This window comes from Gossypium hirsutum, chromosome D04, assembly GCF_007990345.1.
Source record: "Gossypium hirsutum isolate 1008001.06 chromosome D04, Gossypium_hirsutum_v2.1, whole genome shotgun sequence".
Lineage (NCBI taxonomy): Eukaryota > Viridiplantae > Streptophyta > Magnoliopsida > Malvales > Malvaceae > Gossypium > Gossypium hirsutum.
In genome coordinates, this window is record NC_053440.1 from 34,766,088 (window position 1) to 34,789,832 (window position 23,745).

General features: G+C 34.3%; 1 protein-coding gene across 1 annotated transcript; it reads left to right on the forward strand.

The window, feature by feature from the left end:
* The first annotated feature begins 905 nt into the window (after window positions 1-905).
* Window positions 906-23,484, forward strand: LOC107898167 (uncharacterized). Its single transcript, XM_016823707.1, has 6 exons — window positions 906-1,088; window positions 20,103-20,245; window positions 21,010-21,146; window positions 21,819-22,072; window positions 22,278-22,724; window positions 22,894-23,484. The coding sequence occupies exons 1-6, from the start codon at window positions 906-908 to the stop codon at window positions 23,482-23,484; spliced, it is 1,755 nt and encodes a 584-aa protein (XP_016679196.1).
* Window positions 23,485-23,745: the final 261 nt, after the last annotated feature.

Here is a 23,745-nt window from a genome sequence, read left to right on the forward strand (position 1 = left end):
CCAAGGATAGTATAAAATGAATTAGAGAGTGAATGATATACATAATTAAATCTTATCGAGTCTATTTTTATATAAAAATAACGGTGTGGGTAAAGGAATTTTATATTCTGAGATATTTGAATTTTGTTAGACAGGGTCAGAACGGTTTTATGAGTCCCCTATTTAGAGTTTAGAAAATCATTAAAAATTGTACAAAAATAATTATGAGTTATAATTTATATGTATAGATTCCTTAGTGAGTCTATTTTCTGTAGAGACAAGTTAGAATACCATATGAAAATCATACGATGAGAAAATTGATTTTTAGTGAATAAAGGTTAGAACCGTCAAGAAATGAAACAGGGGAGACTTTAATGAATAAACTGTACTAATTGGCTAAACCAAAAATTCTAAAAATTTTATAGTAAGATAATATATGAGTCTAGTTTCAGGGAAAATTTACGGATCTAAATTTTGAGTTTCTTAACTTTAGTTATAGTTAAATTAGTGACTACTGTGCAGGTGCACAGCATTATGGTGAACAGTGAAATAAATTTTAAAAGCAAATTTAATAAGTTAAGTCTAGTAACGCCCCATGCTCAACTCTGGCAACGATCTCAGGTAAGGGGAGTTACATGCCAAGGTCAGCAAATGTGAATTTTGGCTCCGCGAAATAGGATATCTTGGCTATGTGATCTCTGCGGATGGTATACACGTTGATCCAAACAAAATTTCTACAGTTTTGAATTAGAAACCTCCAAGGAATATTAGTAAAATGAGAAGCTTTTTGAATTTAGCTAGATATTACAGACAATTTGTCAAGGGATTTTCAATGATTGCGTTACCATTGACTAAGCTATTATAGAAAGAGTTTAAATTTATTTGGTCTAAAGAATGTCAGCACAGTTTTGATCAACTAAAAGCAAATGCTAACAGAAGCTCCCATGTTGACGCAGCGAGAATCTAACAAGGAATTCACTGTCTACAATGATGCCTCACTCAATGGTTTAGGATGTCTTCTGATACAAGAAGGCAAAGAGATTGCTTATGCTTCTAGACAATTGAAGCCGCACAAGAGAAACTCCCAACGCATGATCTTGAGTTGGAAGGTATTGTTTTTGCTCTAAAGACTTGGCGGCATTATCTATACAATGAGAAATGTCACATTTTCATTGATCACAAAAATTTGAAGTATTTGATGATTCAAAAAGAGTTAAAATTGTGGCAACGAAATGGCTTAAACTACTAAAAGATTATGATTTGGTGATTGATTACCACCCGAGAAAAAAATGTTGTAGTTGATACCTTGATGAGGAAATCTTTATTTGCATTAAGGGCTATGAATGCTCAGTTGAATTTGAAATGGGATGGTTCCATTATCGTCGAACTAAAGGTTAAACCATAATTTCTTCAGAGGCTTCGGGAGTTACAAAAAGATCATCCAAATTGGATAGTTGAATTATCATCACTAAACGTGCGAGCATTTGACTAGAGAATACTACACCAAATATATAAGAAATTGAAGCGACGGTGTCTACAAGTATACGGGTCAACTTTTAATATAGTAATGTGTTACAATGGAACATACGAAAGTGTTCTGAGGATCGTATCCAAGGGAGGATGAATTAAATCTATTGAAAACATCTTTACAATAATAACTCTAAATAGTAATTGTTAAATTCTAAATTACGGTAAACCATAAAAGAGCTGAATTGTGGAAATTAAATAACTAAAATAAATAAATGATAAAATCGACAAACGACTAAACGAATTAAACCAATCAGAAAGATTAATTCGTTTTAGGTGTTGTAATTAACTTTAGATTCGAGTTTTAGGGTGGATTAGCTATTAACTAACCAATTATTACCTCATGGCCTCTAACTGATTAATCAATTAGTTGATACTCGCTTATCTTCTGACCTCACTTTCTCAACCAGGATAAATTATGATTTACTCGGCAAACTTATCTTTAGACCTCGTTTAAACTTTAATTATTTCTTACAGTTGTCAAGTCTAGGGTTTAAGAATGCGTAATTTATACCAACTAGTCCGATTGAAAAACCCTTAATCCTCCATTAATCACTTCTCCATCCACTCATTAATATCCCTTAAGAGAATTAGCTAACTATGGTATTCATAACCTCAATCTCAATTGAAATAAACATGTAAATAAACACGATTAAATCTAAAGAGAAAAGAGATAAAGAAATAAGCTTGTGGATGTTGATTAAAGCGTGGAGTAGGAAATCTCTCAACTAGGATAACAAGAATCGTCGTTTACAAATGAAATTAAATTGAATAAATTTGATATTATAAAAGCAATCTTGGATCAAGATCAATTCCAAGAGAAAATAGCAACACGTTTTAAAAAATAAGAGAAAACTAAACTTAAATTCTACTCCTAAACTACGAGGGTTTTTGGATGTGTCTAACACGACTTAATGACATCAAACCCCTAAGGTTTTATTTATAGAAGTGTTAGCATCCCAAGTTAAGTCTTTAACATGTCCTAGGTCTTCATATAAGTCTTTAACATGTCCTAGGACTGGAGCTTTGGTTAAAAGAGCTTTCAACTGATCGAAACTTTTCTGGCACTTTTCTGACCACTCAAACTTAACGTCTTTTTGTAGTAGCCTTGTCATCGGGGTCGCAATCATAGAGAACCCTTTCACAAAACGTCTATAATAGCCAGCGAGCCCCAGAAAGCTTCGAACTTCCGAAACATTCCTCGGAGGTTTCCAATCAAGTATAGCTGAAATTTTACTCGGATCAACCCAAATACCCGATGCTGATACAACATGGCCCAGAAAACTGACTTCACGTAACCAGAACTCACATTTACTAAACTTTGCATACAACTGCTTATCTCGCAAAGTTTGTAACACAAGTCTCAGATGTTCAGCATGCTCATTTTCGTCTCGAGAGTAGATCAAAATGTCATCAATAAATACTACCACAAACCGATCCAGATACTTCCTAAAGATCCGATTCATCAAATCCATGAAAATAGCAGGTGCATTAGTAAGTCCGAAAGGCATAACAAGAAACTCATAATGTCCGTACCTCGTTCGGAAAGCAGTCTTTGGCACATCAGAGTCTTTAACTCGCAACTGATAGTAGCCTGATCTCAGATCTATCTTTGAAAACACAGTAGCCCCTTTCAACTGATCGAACAAATCATCAATCCGTGGTAACGGATACTTATTCTTTATAGTCACTTTATTGAGTTGCCGGTAATCAATGCACATTCTCATCGTTCCGTCTTTCTTTCTCACAAATAGAACTGGTGCACCCCAAGGAGAGAAACTCGGTCGTGCAAAACCTTTATCAGTCAGCTCTTGCAACTGTACTTTCAATTCTTTTAATTCGGTCGGTGCCATACGGTACGGAGCTATCGATATGGGAGTCGTCCCTGGTACTAACTCAATACCAAACTCTACCTCTCGAATAGGTGGCAAACCCGGTAATTCTTCGGGAAACACGTCTGAATACTCACACACTACTGGTACAGATTCAATCTTCTTTTCGGTCACTTTACTATCAAGAACAAATGCAAGGTAAGCTTCACAACCCCTTCTCACATACTTCTGAGCCGACATCGAGGATATTATTGCTGATAAACCATTCAGATCATTAGATTCGATCCGAATAATCTCATCATTCTGACACCGTAGATCAATAGTTTTCCGTTTGCAGTTTACAATAGCATCATGCAGAGTTAACCAATCCATACCCAGAATTATATCGAACTCGTCGAATGGTAACAACATCAAATCAGCTGGAAAACATAAATCTCGAATCATCAACGGACAATTCTTGCACACTTTGTCAACCAAAACACACCGGCCCAGGGGGTTCGATACTTTAATTACAAACTCAGTAGACTCAACAGGCAAAGTCTTACTGAATACTAAAGTCTCACACACATAAGAATGAGTCGAACCAGGATCAATCAATGCAATAACATTAGTATCATAAAGAGTGAAAGTACCAGTAATAACATCTGGAGAAGAAGCCTCCTCTCGAGCACGGATGGCATAAGCTCTGGCAGGTGCACGGGCCTCAGATCGAATTGTTGTGTCCCTGGTTCCTCTCTGACTACCACTTACATTACTCAATTGTCTCGGCGGTCTACCTCGGACTGGCACATTACTCGGTCTGGTATCCTGCACAGTGTTTTGCTCAGCTACCATCGGACACTCTCGAATGAAATGATCTTTTGAACCACACTTGAAGCAAGACCGATCATGGAATCTGCAATCCCCAAGATGCCATTTCCCACAATGCTTGCACTCTGATCTATTTTGTCGAACACTACCAACGCTAGCAACTGAAGTAGCTCGTGAACTCACAGGGGGTCGATCTCGATCATACTTAGGAAACCCTGCAGTAGCTTTAGATTGGCTATGATCCGCTCTGAATTTCCTTGAGGTCGACTGAAATGATTTACTGAATGATCTTTTACGAGAATCTCGAGCTTCATAGTCAGCTTTCCTCTTCTCTTTCCCGAGGTCCTCAGCTTTACAAGCTCGTTCAACAAGTACTACGAACTCTTTTATCTCAAGTATACCAACTAACAGTTTAATATCTTCATTCAGCCCATCTTCAAATCTTCTACACATAATAGCTTCAGTTGAAACACACTCTCGAGCATATCTACTAAGTCTCACAAATTTCCGTTCATATTCTGTCACTGTCATACGACCCTGTTTCAGTTCAAGAAATTCCTTACGTTTCTGATCAATAAATCTCTGGCTGATGTATTTCTTACGAAACTCAGTCTGAAAGAATTCCCAGGTCACTCGCTCTTTCGGAACCACCGATACTAGTGTATTCCACCAGTGATATGCAGTGTCCCGTAGCAAGGATATGGCACATTTCAAGCACTCATCAGGGGTGCAAGACAACTCATCAAACACTCGAATAGTATTATCAAGCCAGAATTCAGCTCGCTCAGCATCATCATCATCAGTAGCTCTGAACTCTTCGGCCCCGTGTTTTCGAATTTTGTCAACCGGAGGCTTAAGTAATCTCATCGGATCACTTACTTGGGGTATAACAGGAATCGAAGATGGATTAGTCGGGGGTGGAGGTTGTTGTGTAACCGGATTAGTTCGGACATAATGAGTAAAACAGTCATTCATCATTTGGTAGAAGGCTTGTTTAGCCTCTCCCTCCTGGTTACTCGAGATTGGTCGAGAATCTACTGGCTCTGTCCCTTGCGCGGGAGCAGGCGCTATACTCTCAACATCATCAGCTACGGCTCGTTCGGGATCCATTACTATACGAAAACACATTTTTAGACGTCAGCAGTCATCACACTATCTCGATATAAAAATATGGCATGTATAGCTAGACTCATACACGCTACGCTAGTTCCGAGAATCGACTAAACCGTAGCTCTGATACCAATAAAATGTAACACCCCTAACCCGTCTCCGTCGCCGAATCAGGGTTACTAGGCATTACGAAACCAAGCTCACATAAACATAACTTTAATATCTAATTCCAAATGCAAGTCCAATTCATGAACATATATAATCAAATTCAAGCATGGAAACTAAACTTTTTTCCCATTGCTATTTACACAATAGGATTCAAAACTAACCAAAACATTATCAAGCCTATACATGCCATAAGATCGAGTTCAAATATTTAACAAAATACCAAAAGAAGTCGATAGTGTGATGGACTGTGCTGATGATCCCCGAGCTCGTAACGCGTCTCCAAATCTATAAAAACGAATGAACGAAAGCAAACGAAGTAAGCTTTTATAGCTTAGTAAGTCTCCAGCATAACTAAATGTATAATTATAAACACATAATTATTATAACCTTTTTAATCTATTCTACTGAAATTTCAACTAACACAACCAACTAACATTCATACATTATTCTACTCAGACCATTTCATTTATAGTCAGATATGTATACCTGTCGGATGAATTCAGTTTAATATATATATTATACAAAACAACATTACAATTGAATGTATACCACCGAGCATATATATACATATTATATACATATCAAACCGATTGTATATGTACACTCATGGTATGTTCTAAATCAATTCAAATCTAACACAAATATATATACATCAATCACATCTTATATTTGTTTGTATATAAATATACTCATTATGAATTTATACCTGAATACCTAGGTAACACATACATTCGAAATACACACATATATATATATATCTCAAATGCATACATGATTAATTATCAAACACATACGCTCAACATATATATGTTTAACTACCACATATCACCATATGCATTTATAAATTCAGCAATCACATATATCTAATGTACATATGTATTCATCGATTTCATATAATCACAAATCATAGATATATCCATTGCATATTCTAACACAATTTAAACAGATTCACCGGCATTTTGCCTGATAGGCTTAAAGCATGATTCAGTACACCGGCACTTAGCCTGCTAGACATATAGTCTGAAATGTATCACCGGCATTAAGCCTGCTAGACATATAGTCTGAAATGTATCACCGGCATTAAGCCTGCTAGACTTAAAGTCTGAAATGTATCACCGGCATTTAGCCTGCTAGACTTAAAGTCTGAATTACTTCACCGGCATTAAGCCTGCTAGACGTAACGTCTGTATTATATTCAATCACTTTATAATAATTCAAACTAACAATTTCATATCTTCACTACCATTCAAAAACTTTTACGTGAATATACATACAAAATCGAAACTTTCACATACATATATAATTCCATACCAAATTTCGATTCAAGAATTTATACATGTGCATTTATACATATTCGAATCTACTATATGAATGTATAATTTCATACTCAATTTCAAAACAAAAACTTGTACATATATAAATGCACAATCAATCCTCGCATACTTATATAATGACATAACTAAATTCAATACACAACGCATACATGTATATTTGCATGCTTATTCGACTTTATATATATATATACATACTTATATAATCATTCAAACCATATATATATATATATATACCTATATCTTATACATACCTTTGATTAATCCAATAATTTATACAAGATCATACTTGTATATTCGAACATGTTATATACAATATCTATAGTCCAAAGTTTATTCAACTATTATACTTTAAATTATAGCTCAATCATAAGATAAAATTAGTATGCATGTATAAATATTAACTTAATAACTTTTAGTTGCTAATAGACTTACCTCGGATATCAGCAAACACGATCGACTATTCGATTACCTTCGATTTCCCCCGATCCAAATTCGTTTTCTTCGTTCCTTGATCTAAACATAGTCAAATTTAACCCTTTTATTCATCAAATCATTCAATTTTATCCAAAAACACTTAAATGGGCAAATTACCATTTTGCCCCAGACATTTTACACTTTTTGCAATTTAGTCCCTATTGCATAAAACACAAAATACACAAAATCTCACAACACTATAGTTAGGCCGAATCTTCCTTGTATTCATACAAGTCCATACATTTCATTTATTTCACATTTTAGTCCCTCAAAAATTTATTTTCACAATCTAGCCCTAAATACTCAAATTCATCAAAAATCCCAAGACAAAACATGTTAATCTAAGACATATCTTCCATTATTCATCATCAAACATCCCAAAACACAAATATTCATCAATGGCATAATTCAAAATATTCATCAATTCACAAAATTAAGACATGGGTTTTGAAGTATTCAAAGCAACGATCTCAAAAACGTAAAAATCATCAAAAACCGAAACAATTTCATACCTTAATCAAGCTAGTAAAGTGCCGAAACCCTAAATGCCATGGATGTTTTCTTTCTTTGCAACATTCGGCCAACAAAAGAGATGATAATGGCTTGTTTTATGTTTTGTTTTATTATACTATACATTATTTATTAATTTACTTATTTAACCTTTAATAATTAATAAACAAAACATATATAATAAGGTCATATTAGTCCTTTGCCACCCACTATCTATGTTTTAGTCTAATTGCATCATTAATCCCCCGTTTTAAAAAGACAACAACAATTAGGTACTTTTAGATTTAACCCCTAAATTTTTATTTTAAGCGATTTAATCCTTTTATTTAATCGGACACTCAAATGACAAATTAAAACACGAAAATTTCACACAATTAAATTCACACATAATAAACACACAAAATAATATTAAAATATTTTTTGACTCGGACTTGTGGTCCCGAAACCACTATGTCCGATTAGAGTCAAAACCGGGTTGTTACAGAGAAGAAGTTGGCAGGAACTGATTTAGTTTGTGGAACAAAAGAAAAAGTTAGAGTTATCAGGGACTATTTGAAAGCTGATTCCGATCGAAAAAAGTTATATGCGGATTCGAAAAGGAAAGACATTGAGTTTTAGATTAGTGACAAGGTATTTTTGAAGGTCTCACATTGAAAGAAAGTTTTGTGGTTTGGTAGCAAAGGAAAGCTTAGTCCATGATTTATAGGACTGTGTGAGGTTCTTGAGCGAATTAGTCCACTAGCGTACAGATTATCTTTACCTTCAGATCTTGACAAGATTCATAATTTGTTCCATGTTTCAATGCTACGACGGTAAAGGTCAGATCCTTCTCATGTAATTGCTCCCAATGAGATTGAATTGCAACTTGATTTATCATATTAAGAAAAGCCGATAAAGATATTAGCACGAGAGGTAAAAGAACTTGGTAACAAAAGAGAACCGTTAGTGAAACTTCTATGGCACATACATAGTGTTGAGAAAGCTACGTGGGATACAAAAGATTCAACAAAATCTCAATACCCGAACCTATTTTTTGGGAAGAAATTTTGAGGACAAAATTTTCTTAGAGGGGAGAGTTGTAATAGGTCGTTTTTAGTGACGCCATAAATGGTGGTTTGGGAACCCCATTTACTGATGATTGAGTCCATAAGTTTTAATATTTAATAATTATTAGTCTATTATATTCTTATATGAAAATCTAATTGGTAATTTGATTGATTATAAAATTGATTATAGCATAGTGTTTGAACCGTAAAGGTGGTAAAACTGACCATTATAGATTTCTTTTACTAATGATAATGAGTTGATCGATTAGGGACTAAAATGATAATTTAGCCTTCTTTATATAAAGTGGACGGATAGGTATTGGCATTACTAATAATGATTTTAATCTTAATTAATAATTAGATTAGACATATATATACCGAATCATTGTGGATGGAAAGACGCAACTCATTTTCTTTCCTTCATCCTCTCCATCGCCATTTTTCTTCTTGGTTGAGCTAGGAAAGTCGGTCAAGCTTTTTGCTCTTGCATGGTAAGCTAAATCGAGCTTGTTGTTTTGAATAATAAGACTAAAGTATTGACATTTTGAAACCAGTTTAAGATTTCTATAAAATTTGTTATAAAAGGGCTCAACTATATAACGTGTTAGGCTTAAGGGAATTTTGAGTGATAGTACTGAACTGACTTATATGCTTTATAAAATAATGACAAATATTGGTTGATAAGCATTGAATTAAATTATGTTATAGATCAAGATTTGAATCCGCCAAGAGAAGATTGCATGAAATGAAAAGTTCTTGAGTAGACTCTATTATAGCGAGTTATCAATCCCTCAGGTAAGTACATGCAATATAAACATTGTTTAGATTTCTTTTCTTTTGTTCTTTAATTGTATAATTGAAAATTTGGTAAGTTAGATTTGGTTTGTTAAGAGTTTAGAGAAAATATATTGAATTATGATTCAAAGGAATGAGAATGAGATTTAAAATGAAAATGTCCTGATGAACCTAGTAAAAGACTCTTACACATGGTTACATGTTATTTCCTAGTAATTTCAAGATCTAGAAATTGTTGTCACACCTCAAATTTGTATAACTCAAATTTTAGGCGCGTAGACGAAAAGATGTTTGTTCTGGCGCACTTCGAAAGTTAGTTCACCAAATTATAGCTTCTGGTGAATTAATATTTTGGGCAAATTGAGTATCCGCCTAGGAAGTATATCAGGATTTAGTCTTCAATGTGTTATTCAGTAAAAGAGAGAGTTCAATAAAAAGGAAATAGTAAGTTTTCTATAGGTAACCGCCAAAGGTATATTATGCCTAGTTTGTTTTAATATTGTGAAGGGCAAGTCTCAATAACTAGATCTGGTTATAAACCAACTAAACTGATTGGAAATATTGCATTTGGAAAAGACTTTCATTTATGTTTTCTTCAGATTTTGCAGGCCAAAATGAAAGGCATATTCTGAAATTTCAGGACACTTGTCAAGTTCCACTAAATGGAAGTAGATTATATATATGTGAGAAAGGTTCGTGAGAAGGTTTCCTCTTCCTTTAGAGTAATTCTTTATTTCTCTAATTTCTTCTGTATTAAATGTTATTGTTGGTTGCTCTTCTTATGTGATCTAAAAGCTAAGGATCCTTAGATAAAATCAAAGTGTTCTATCTCCTGGTAAGTCTGATAATTTTGCATGTTAAGAATAAGGATGTTATGAAGTATATGGGTAGTAAGTTACGAATGAGAATACCTGCATAGGGATTTTCTGTAATTGAAATGTTAGCAATCTATCTGTAAATGGGTTTAATGATGAAAAGTATGGGAATGAATAAGATATGAAGAGTGTTAAAACACCATGTTGCGTACTAGATATGTGGTATGTGAAGCATTATACGCATTTACCTTATTGAAAAATTGTGTTGGTTGATAAGTAAACTATGTTTGTGTATTATATTATCACATAATTATTATGTGCGGTAAGTTAATTATTAAATTTGTATGAACTTACTAAGTATTCTTAATACTTATGCCTAAGTTACTTTTATCTTGTAGGTTTTGAAAGTTTAGAGCGTGTTGATCGGATTAGCAAGAAGTTCATACTATCCACCAAGATTTGCTGTAGACATTTGTTTTACTTTAGTTTGTCTAAGTGGCATGTATTCAAATAAATGGTTATTTTGTAATCAAATATATTACATTTTGAAGATGTTTATTTTGATCTCTCTTGATGTATGTTAATAAAATGAATTTAGGTTTTATTATCTTCCACTTTTTAAGTCTTGCAGAACCTATCGTAGTGTGGGACATCTACGAAACAATCTACCATTTAGATATCCACAGGAAATTACAAAATGAGGTGTTCGCCTTACTTTCTGTAATTTTTGTGTCTCCAAGAAATACTTCAATTAGGTAACTCACAGGATCGGTCTACCACACATATTAGTTAACAACATAGTCCGCCATGTATGTTGTATGTATGTGTATGTTATGCAAATCTCACGTGGTAACATCCTGTAGCTCAGGTCTGGAAATCGGACCGAGCAAGGGATTTTACACTATATATCTAGTGGATTGCATCATATAGATGCTCTCTTGAAGATAGTCATTTAAGAATGTTGTCTTGACATCCATTTGTCAGATCTTGTAATTGAGAGCCACCACAATAGATAACAATATGTGGACTGGCTTGAACATGGCAACTATCGATTCCTTCTTTTTAAGTATAACCTTTTGCTACAAGTCTGGCCTTGTAAGTTTCCACTTTTTCTTCCACATTTTTTTTCTTCTTGCAGATCTATTTACACCCTATGGGTTTTATCCTTTCCGGTAAGTCTACAAGTTCCCACACTGAGTTACATTGCATAGAATCTATTTCAGCTTTCATAGCTATTTCCCAAAGCTTGGAATCAACACTCTTCATCACTTTATCAAATGTGAGTGGATCATCATCTTCCTATTCAGCAGACTCATTGTTTAGAACACTTCTGCTAGATTGAAAGAACTCAAGCCTGTAAAAGACTTTCCCATTGTGACAAAGCTCCCTATGCTACTGATCGTTTCTAGGTCTACTATTAGGAATTGGTTCTGGAATCGTTATTGTAGGGCTTTGTGTATTTCTCAAAATTTCCTCGAGTACTTCTTTACTTCAAGGCTTAAAGTCATTCATGTAACTTTGCTCAAGGAAAGTAGCATGAGTTGCCACTACCATTGTTTGCTCTTTCAGGTTATAAAACAAACCACCCTTTTTCCCTTAGGATATCCCACAAGCATGCACAATTATGTCTGTAAATCCAACTTCCTTGCATCTTTATCCAATACGTGGGCTGGGCATCCCTAAATCCTTAAATGATTTAGATTTGGCTTCCTTCCGTGCCACAATTTGTATTGAGTTTTGGATGCGACATTAGTTGGTACATCATTTAGAATATAGCAAGTCATTTAGAGTGCATATCCTCAAAAATAGATTGGCAGCTTCGAATAACTTAACATCAAATAAACCATGTCTAACAAAGTCCAATTTCATCTCTCTGTCATGCCAATCTGTTGTGGAGTTCCTGGGCAGGTTAATTGGGATAATATCTCATTCTCTATGAGATACCCTAAAAACTCATCCAATAAATATTCTCCACCTCGATTAGGCTGAAGTGTCTTTATGGGTAAACCTAGTTGTTTCACCACTTTCGTGCAAAACTCTTGGAATTTTTCAAAGGTTTCACTTTTGTGGTGCATTGGGTGCACATACAAATATCTAGAATAATAATCAATAAAAGTTACGTAATACTCATAACCACCTCTTGCACTGACGTTCATGGGGTTGCATATGTTAGTGTGCACAAGTTCTAAGGGTTTCACGGCCCTTGTTCCTTTTGCATTAAAAGATCGCTTAGTCATCTTACCTTCCAAGCAAGATTCACATTGAAGAAGATCAACTTCTTTAAGAGAACTTAAAGTGTCATCTTTCACAAGTCTAGTGATTCTTTCTTGGTTAATATGGCCAAGTCTCAAATGCCAAAGATACAACTCATTAAAGTGAGAAGATTTAAGTCTTTTATTCGAAATTCCATTTTCAAGAAGTGTGAACATCTTTGATTTGATAAAATAGAGACTATTAGGCATTCATCTAGTACAGATAAGATTACGATTTCTAAATATTGCAACACTATTATTAAAAGCCATTGTCAAGCCTCCTCTAAATAAACATGCAATAAAAATTAAGTTTTTTTTTTTAATTTGGTACATAGAAAACTGACCGCACCCCAGCCTGCGTGCACCGGGGATTAGAAATATGCAATTGAATTTGGATTAAAGTGCAGTATCTGCAAGCCAACAAGCTAACTTTAATATTATTTTACAACGAATCTAAGGATCGTACCCAACGGAGGTTTGTTTAAAATAAATTAATAGTAAATCTGAACACATAACCTAGGTCTAAATAGCTATTGATTTACTAATCATATTATGAAAAACACTAAAATTAAGATTTTGCATAAAAGGACTAAATTGCATAAAATACAAAATATCAAATTAATAATCAAATTAAGCAAACTAAAGTGTGGTCAACTTCCATAGTTATGATTAACTTAGATTCTGGGATTTTTACTAATTAGTTAAAAACTAACCTACTTAATATCTTTCAGCTTATAACTAAATTAATTAACCAACTTAATTCACTTTATCTATCGACCCGATGAAATAAATCGGGATAAGTTGAGCTAGTGCTAAGTAGAATAGCCTTTCGGTCTCATCTACCTAAATTACTTCCTAGAGTCATTAATTCAAGGGTTTGATCACATTCAACCTAATCCAACTAACCAGTTTATGACCCCGTAAATCCAAGCTAACCACTCCCACTTTGGTCAATCAAGCTTCCTAAAGTTTTAGCTACCGGTCATTCTAGATGCAAACATTCTTACCCAATTATAACACATTCAAATAAATGCAAAATAAAATAGAAGGATAAGAGTTGCTCAAGAATTCAAAAATCTAAAAGTTGTGATTGAATGAACAATTGCTCGAACCCACGAACGATGGTTGATTGTTGATTTGGTTGAAAGTGTAATAGAAAATAAGTAAACGAATAAAAATTGAAAACAAAATTGAATTGAAAATAACAAAGTGTTTGAAAAATAATGAAAGAAATCTAGAAATCTGCACCTAAAACCCTAAACAATATTGTAAAAAATTAAGAATGAAATAAAAGCAACCTCCTTAATTTCTTCTCTTAAGTTAATATATATAGTTTTAATATATTATGGCCTAATTAGGTCAATTACAAACTGGTTAACAGGTTAAATGAGGTAGTGCGGACGAAAACACCCTTGCAGAATTATTGGGCTCGTCAAGTCAATGTCGCAAAACCCTATAGCTAATGTTGCGACTTTGTTGACAGTCTGCTTAACCTTTGGAACTCAAGGTGAATATTCGTGACTTTGCCTCTTTGATGTTACGACTTGTCTCCAGTAGCTTGCCTCGTGGATTTAGGTTGGAAAATTGACTAAGTGTTGAGGCTTGCTTCAATGTCACAGCTTTGTCCTTGAATGTTGTGACATCCATGGTAGTCCACTGACTCCTCGGCTTAGATTGTTGTCCTACATAGTCAATTAACTCGTTAGTTCTTCCTTAGGCCCAAATCAACCTAAAAGGTCATAAAACAAAACAAAAGCTCAATTTATTTAATCTAAACTCAAAACCTAAATAATTTTATAAATAACCATAAAATACATAAAATGACTTGAATACAAGATCCTTAAATAGTGAAAGGAGCTTAATTTGTCATAATAAATTATGGCAGATCAAATTCTACCACACTTAAGTCTTTGCTTATTCTCAAACAAACAAAACACCTAACATGCAATAAAGACATCCCTTGAGCATGGTTGATGACAGGTAATTAGCTTGAAATATAGAAGCTAAGAATGCTTCCTATAGCATGTAATTTCAACATGTTACACAAACCACTAATAACTTTTAAAGTTAAACATGAGATTTTACTAATTTAAAACACAAGTAAAAATGTGATTATGTATATGACTCCATCAAAATGTATTACAGAGTTAAAACATTTATGTTAGAAGAATGCAAGCAACCATATTTCGTACAACTTATCATGACTTTCATCCATAAACCGAATTACCTAGGTCACATAAGACTTTTCAGCTTGTAACATTTTGAGGCTTAAGCTTGGTTTGGATTTCAAGGAATGGAAGCATCAAAATGGCTCAAGCACGAAAGCTAGTTTGGCACATGATGTTATTCCCTACTCACCTCCTAGTGTATTTTTTAGCTCACCGCCTTATATCTCCTTCTCTCACCTTCCTTTTCTCTCTTAACATATGAAGACATAACACAAGATTTATGAGTACAGTAAGCTTAGCAAGTTTTAGTGCAATATGAATACAAAATACCCTGAGCATATATGTGATTTTTCTTTGATCACATTCTCATTATTTCACTCTTTTTCACTCATATTGTTTTTAACCTGTTTTATTCTTTTATTTCTAGCTCTGCTTTTAACCCTCACAATGCTTTTATTCACACACTATTTTTTTTCCATTTGAGCATACTTCGCAAGATTCCAATACTCACTATATTGTAGCGTTTCTTATTTTTTCCACTCTATTGCTTTTGAAACCTCCTTAATGTCTCTACCTAACCCTCAACATCTATGGTCCAGCGTCTAATTTTGTGCATCCAATAAAGATAAGACCAAGAAAGGATAAGTATATATTCAAATTTAATTCACGATTTCACAATTAAGGTTCATCAAGAAAGTTGATTCAAGACCCAAATATAGGTACTAAGGCTATACAAATGTAGGGTTAGCTTTTTAGGCTCTAATTTAACCAAACAATGCCTTAGGTCATCCCTAAGTATCTCAAAATTCATAGATCCAATCATGCTAATTATGAATTTATAGTGTAAAAGTGTAGACTCTAAAATATATAGATATTTTTAGCACTATTTAATGTATAATTTATGCAAATTCCAAGTAAATAAATAACACTTTCTATAGTTTTATTCTTAATTTTGTGATATTTTGTAATTTTTATGGAAATGTGTTAATCTAGTTAATTTTATGCTAAATGCATGGTTTTTTATTATTTTTTGGGAATAATTGGGCTAAGGGAAAATATAACAGAATTTTGATTGTTTTAGGGCTCAAACAACTACAGCTTGAAGGAACCATATTCAATCACATTAGGCTTCAAAGTAACCTCAATCTAGACCCAACCACATAGAGGCCCAGAACCGTCCACCTACCATCCATAAGAACCTGTCCATCAACCTCCCTTGATTATAGCTAAAATCATCCCTAATTCAAGCATAAATTTGCCCACCTTCCATAAATTAGGGACGACATAACCAAGAGAGAATCAAGGAAGATTTTCTAACATTGTTTCAAGTAACTATCTCTCCAAAAATAGCCATCACCTATCCACTTCCCTATTAACATTCAACGGTCAGCCATTCCACTCCCAAAAATACAAAAAAATTCAACCTCCATTCTCCCTTAGTCAAGGACGGCAACTCCTTCCCTTGATTTAAGCCACAACCAATGGCCACCCACTTTCCACTTAGTAAGGGTCGGCCACACAAAGGAGGAAATCAAGCATGCCACTCCTTAAAGCAAGCAACCACTCACCCACTCTCCACCAATTAAAGGATGACACACTCATAAAGATTATAGAGGGATTCATATGCTATTTTTAGCTTGGGAAGCTAAGGACCTTCAAGTATAAATAAGGCATCAAGCATAATGAATCGACAACATTAGTTTTCAGAGAAAAAAGCTTAGAGAGTCATTTGTTTTCCTTATAGCTTGCTAAGCATTTGCATGCCACAAAATAAGCCAAAACTCTTACCGAGAGTGAGAGCAGCTAGAAAGTATGACTTGAGAGCATTTAGGTGATTTGACATGAAGAAGAGGAGGAAAGCCACCATGAGAAGCCACAAGGAGCAATCGCAGATAACCCCCTACAGTCCAACTGTTTTCTTTTCTTATTGTGCAATGGTCGTAGATAACCCCCTCGACTATCCTTCTTTCTTTTCGCTTTATTGTTAATTGTTTCTTTCTGTGTTGAAAAAATGTTTACATCTCATATTTATGTTTTCAATTTAATAAAGCGTGACTTAATTTTGTTTATTCAGAATGAGTGTGCATCATGATTTGAGTTGATTGGTTTTTATATTAGGAATGTTTTGTGCAAATGATTGCTTCATTCAATTAGGTTTTAATTAATGTTAATAGTTATAAGTGTAAGGCCAACATTTTTAGGTAATTAGCTATTTAATCTAAGAAGAGGTAATAAAAATTATGCATAGTATGTTGATATCGAAAGATGATTTTTGTATGCATAAACTATATGAAAAGCCCGAATGGGTGATCTCTAAGTTAGTTTGGCATAAACATATGCGAGGTAACTTAGGGACATAATAGGACTTCGAGAGAAGCCTATACTTAATACAAGATTGGGTTTAATGAATCTTCATATTGTCACGATCTTTCGTGATATTCTTATTATAATTTCCAATAAACTCTTGTTAAGTGAAATACTTATTCTAGTATATCCATTTTATGTTTATTAAATCTTGTGTTTAATCTTTTTGTTGCTATTTTTCTTTTGCATTATGTGTTGTTTTATTTTGTGGGTATTTGAAATCTGATTACATTCATATCATAATTTTTGTCTCTCAACAACATTATTCTTTTACTTGTTTTCTTCTAAATTGTTTATAATTGGCTTTGCAAATAACTTACACATCAGTCCCTGTGGAGACGATAACTCTTTACTTATTATTTATTACTTGTAACGACAATGTACACTTGCATATAATCCTGATACATATAGCTACTTACAATTCAAAACAAACATATATGCCTCCCTATGTAGCAATTTATCATATGGTATACTTAACCACTTTTGACCTATTATTTGTTGTAATAGAGTGATCTAACTAGTCTGACCCTAAGAACCTAGAGTAAATTCACTATCATGCCAAATTTACATGTATCAAGCAAACAAATCCCATCATGCTTCTAACCAATCACTTGCATCACTGCAAGCTCAAGCACCTCGTATAAAAATAAAAAATTTGGACTCAAACTTAAACAAAAATAACATCAAAATAATGAAAACACAAACAAAAAGTCATAAATATTTCTATGTACTGTAGCAGTGTGTCTCAAGACACAAACCCCTTGTCTTGAGACAAGAAGAACTAAATATGACTGTTGGAGCTAGAAGTCTTAAGGCAATCTATCATATGTCTCGAAACAATGCTCCGTTGAAGCTTACCTTTGCTTCGATGTTGGTTGGTCTTAAGACAAAAGACCTTTTGTCTCGAGACAAGATTCTTTTGAAGCAATTTCAACTTCGATGTTGGTCTATCTCGAGACAAGATTGAGAACTTTAAAAAATGTGGCTTAGAAACATTTTAAAGGACTTGATAGTTCTCAAGAACTTTTACAAAAAGTTTAAGTTATTTAGAAACTGTGTTTTTGAGTTTGTAACACTTGAAATATATTTGAATAAGATTGAAAAAATTTATGCAAATTTGATTAAGGGATTTTAAATTAAAGTTTGTTATATTAAAATAATTGAAAATCAAAACTAACATGATTGATTTCATGATAACATGTGTTGAATTATTATATGTATATGATCCTGAATAGTTATCATAAATTTAATTTTTATAATTAATACATAATATATTAACATTACTACAATTTCAAAAGAAAATTTTAAATAATTAATTATTACAATAATTTTTATATCAACAATAAAAATTATATTAGAGAAACTAAAATTGTTCGATGATGTAGGGGATGTATATTAAAAAATAATAATAGTTGACATGTTCTAATAACAACACATGAATGGTAAACTCCAATCAACATTAGTCAACAACCAATCAAACGCTCGATTAATAGTAAATCAAAGTGAAATATAATTGTTACATAATACATTGTGATAGGTCGAACAGATGTGCCACTAGCACATTCTAATTAAGCCGAATAGTGGAAACGATAACCAGGGGGCAAATTAAGCATTAAGTATTTTATTTATGTTCTTTTCCATTTAAAAAGTTTCGATTCAGAGGGAAAGATGATGATACGAGTAATGACATGATGATTGATCTGTCTTCGGAACAGCCTACCTCGTAGAGAGATAAGCTCGTCAACCAATCATCAAAGGATGTCTTTAATGGATCGGAAGGAACAGAAGATCTTAATATATGGGATGGGGACATTCAAAAATCAATTATGAATGGCATGTCTTCTATTACTTTCTCAGAGAGGATTCATCAAATCCTCATTTAAAGTATGGAGAACATCGTGATTTTAAAACTTCGTGGTCGTAACATTGGATTTTCGATTTTACATAATAAAATATATAACCTGTGGAGACACTCAGTGCCTTTACACATGATGGATATTGAAAATGGATATTTTCTGGTCAAATTTCAAAATAAGTTGGATTGTGAAAAGGCTTTTTCTGAAGGTCCTTGGATCATTTTTGGTCAATATTTGACTGTTCAACCTTGGACGTTAGCTTTTGACCCCACATAGGCTTACCTAAGTGTTGTGATGGCATGGATTAGATTTCTTGGCCTACCTGGTTACTTGTATACTCACAAAATTATTACTGAGATAGGGGAAATGGTTGGAAAAGTGGTTAAATTACACATGAACATGGATAACAGGGCTAGGGGGCGCTTTGCTAGAATGGCAGTTTACGTTGACTTGGAAAAGCCTTTTGTTTCCTAAATTTTGATCAATGATCGAAAACAGAATGCGGAATATGAATCTTTATCTACAATTTACTTTCATTGTGGGAGGTATGGTCATGTGGAAAACTTTTGTTCCTTTAGAAATTCTGGTCCCACTGGTGAAAAGAAAAATGCCCTGCCTGGAATGACAACAGAGAATCGAAACACGGCCGTGGATGATTCAGAGAAGAAGGACGGAATTTAAGGGCCATGGATGATCGTAGAAAGGAAATTAAGGCAGAAATTTAGAGAGAATGTGCAAAATTCCTTAAGTAATCAAGAGAGTGAAAAGGAAGGATCTTGTTTTAGGGTCATTAATAATAGGGATTTGTACAAAGATGTTTATGAGGGGGATTTTTCTAATTCTCGGCGTTCTAAATGGAAAGAAATTATGAATGGAAATTTTCTTGGGAAAGATTCAGCTTCCCATTATAACGGTCGAATAGAATTAAGTAAAAGAAATAATAATAAAGGTAAGTTAAAGGAGGTAGTTTCTATTGTTGGTCTTAGCCCGATTATTAAAGAGAATGTTGGGCCAAATTTGGAGCCCAGATCGAATCTCAACAGCATTAATGAAAACTTACAGGTTACTAAGGAGTCGATCAATTGCTTGGGCCTTGGGGATAGTCTAGATGTTCAAGCCCGGGATCTTCTGGATCAACTTGTTCCAGATTCAGTGGCCCAGCATAACTCTGTTGCTGCTGTAGTTGCAATTGATCCCTTGCCGTGGCAGGATTGCAAAGTGACACTAACACCGAGATAGATCTCCATCTCGAAGGCGAGGCTTCAACTTTTTGGGCAGATTTGAAAAGTGATGGGCGTGACAGAAATGAAGTGGTAGTGGAAGTTAGAAGTCTTGATTTTGCCAAGCATTCGGCAGTGGTCTTTCATGAATCTCTCGGTCCGAGAAATCAAAATAAGAGGACTGAACCATTTCTTCTGACTCTTTTTCAAATTCGATAAATGTTGGTTGATCGTATAGTTCATTATAGTTCTATGATTCAGAGTATCATTTCCTATTTGATCCCTTTGAATTCCATATTCGAAGTTACGATCGGATCGATTCTTTTTAATGAATCGATTCAATCCTAATTCCTATTAAATTAGGAATGGGACTCCTACTTTTTCCGACGGCAACAAAAAATCTTCGTCGTATGTGGGCTTTTCCCACTATTTTATTGTTAAGTATAGTTATGATTTTTTCGCTCGATCTGTCTATTCAGCAAATAAATGGAAGTTCTAGAGCACAGGCCCAATATTGTTTCCTTGGTTGAACCGAGAGTGAGTGGTAAAAAGTCTAATTTTATTATTGAGAAATTAGGATTTAATTGCTCACATCGGGTTGAAGCCATTGATTTTTCAGGTGGTATCTAGGTGGGGTGGAAGGATTTTATTCAAATTCAAATTATTCGAAACCATCCACAATTTATTTATTTACGTGTTAATAATCTTACTCCCAATAATTCTTTTTTTATTTCTTTTGTGTATGGCAGTCCAGATAGGTCTAAACGAAAGCTTCTTTGGGAGGGGTTAAAATCTGTAATCCCTAATCAATCTATTCTTTGGTTAATTATGGGGGATTTTAATGCCATTTTATCTCTTGCAGATAAAAAGAGCCCATTTACTGTAGGTAAGCGTTGTGATTTATTTGGTAATTTTATTTATTCTTGTAAGCTACAGGATTTGGGGTATAGTGGACCTTCTTTCACTTGGCAACGAGGTGGTACTTTTGTCAGACTAGATCGGGCTTTAGCAAATGACGCTTGGATGACTGCTTTTCTGCAGTGTTTAGTTCATCACCTCACTCGTATTAAGTCCGATCATCGGCCTCTCTTACTATCTACTAAACCGAATCTTAGTATACCTAAAGGCAAACCTTTTAGATTTTTAGTAGGATGGACGAAGCACAATGATTTCCCTAACTTTGTCAGAGAAAAGTGGAACTTTGTAGGTAATATGGTTGAATCCTTAAATAATTTTACTTTTTTTGCTAAAGATTGGAACAGGAATATGTATGGCTTTTTGGGTACTCGTAAGAGGAATCTCATGAGATCACTCAAAAATATTCAAAATGCCTTAGATCACTCTACCTCTATTAATTTAGCTAAAAAAGAGTTGAAAATTCAGGATGAGTTGGAAAATGTTCTCAATCATGAAGACTTACTTTAGAGACAAAAGGCTCGATGTGATTGGCTTCAATTGGAGGATCGAAATACAAAATTTTTTCACATTCGTACGATCAGGAGAAGAAAATTCAATCGAATCACAACCTTACGTATTGACAATAGGGATTGGTGTTCAGATCATGACATCCTGCAATCTAAGACAGTGGAATTCTTTGAAAGACTCTATGGTGAGGCTCCCCCTATCTTGAGGGATATTCCTATTGTTGGCTTCCCATGTCTTAATTCTTCAGAGATTACTTTTTCGAAGGTTGCTATCACTAATGAGGATATTAAAAGGGCGTTGTTCGACATGGCTCCTTTGAAAGCTCTTGGAAGTGATAGCTTCTATGCTCATTTTTTCCAAAGTCAGTGGGATATCCTTGGGAATGATGTGTGTTAGTGGGTTAAAGTTGTCTTTGCTGGTAGGCCAATTGAGCCAGATTTGAATAATACGTTGATTGTTCTTATACCTAAAAAAGAGTCTTGAGGATTTCAGTCATTTTCAGTCCATAAGTTTGTGTTCTGTTCTTTATAAGTTGGTGATGAAAATGATTGCAAACCGGTTTAAGGTGATTTTTCCTAAATTGATCTCTCAGGAACAAGCTAGTTTCATAGTTGAACGAAACATTTCAGACAACATTATTTTAACACAAGAAGTCATCCATTCTATGCGGTGCAATCAGAAAGGGAGGAAGTGGATGACTATTAAGCTGGATTTGAAGAAAGATTATGACAGAGTTAGTTGGGAATTTATAAGTGCTTCCTTGATTACGGCTGGGATCCCTGTCTTCTTACGAAATATGATTATGTCAGCTATTTCTTCCTCTTCTATGCAAATTCTTTGGAATGGCATGCTTACTCAAAAGTTCAAACTGATTAGAGGAATCCATCAGAGGTGTCCTCTTTCACCCTATCTCTTTGTGCTCTACATGGAATGGTTAGGTCATTTTATTCGGGCTGAAATAGAAATCGATAATTGGGTTCCAATTCGTCTTTCACGCACAGGACCTGCAGTTTCTCATTTGTTTTTTGTTGATGACTTGGTGATCTTTTGCAAAGCTTAGCTTGACCAAGTACGATTATTGGATAGCATTCTTACTCAGTTTTGTGAGATTTCGGGTCATAGAATCCATGTTAGAAAAAGTAATAGTTTTTTCCAAGAATACTGGAGTTGATGTCCGTAATCAAATTAGTCAGCTATTTGGATTCTAGGAAGTTCAGAATATTGGCACTTATTTAGGTGTTCCTCTTCTGCATGATAGGGTTACCAAGAATACTATGAGTTTTTTTGTTGATAAGATAAGAAAGAAATTGCAGAGCTGGGATGCCAGGAAGTTATCTATAGCAGGAAGGATTACCTTGGCTCAATCAGTACTTCTTTCCATCCCTAATTATTTCATGCAGCCTTTGATGATTCCGAAAGGTGTTTGTGCTGATATTGAAAGATTGGTTAGACAATTTATTTGGGGTTGTACAGATGGTCATCTTAAAATGTCTTTAGTGGGATGGTATTCTATATGTCAACCACGGGCTCGGGGTGGTCTTGGTTTCAGACATTTGAATGACCAAAATTTGTCCTTCCTTATGAAGATTGGTTTTAGCCTTGTTTCTAAAAGCAATGCACTTTGGGTTCGCGTTCTCTGTGCCAAATATGGCTGGAAAGAACAGTTTCCTGATTCTATTAGTAGGAATCAGTGCTCTCATTTATGGAAGGCACTTTCTAAGATATGGCCGCTTCTTCGTGAGAACTTAGTTTGGTCTATTGGAGATGGTGCTACTGCTTGCTGTTGGAAAGACCCTTAGATTCCAAGTATAGGCCTTTTAATCTCAAAAATTCCATCTTCTGCTAACCTTGATTTGGATTGTTGTGTTAGAGAAATGGTCAATTTAGATGGAAGTTGGAACTTTGAGTTGTTTCGTGTCTGGGTATCTGAAGATGTGATTAGTAGGATTACTAATATTCCCCCTCCACACTCAGATTTCGGTTCGGATAGAGTGATATGGGCCCATTCAGCGTTAGGAGTCTTCTCAGTTTGCAGTGTTTATTGGTCTTTGAAAGAGGAT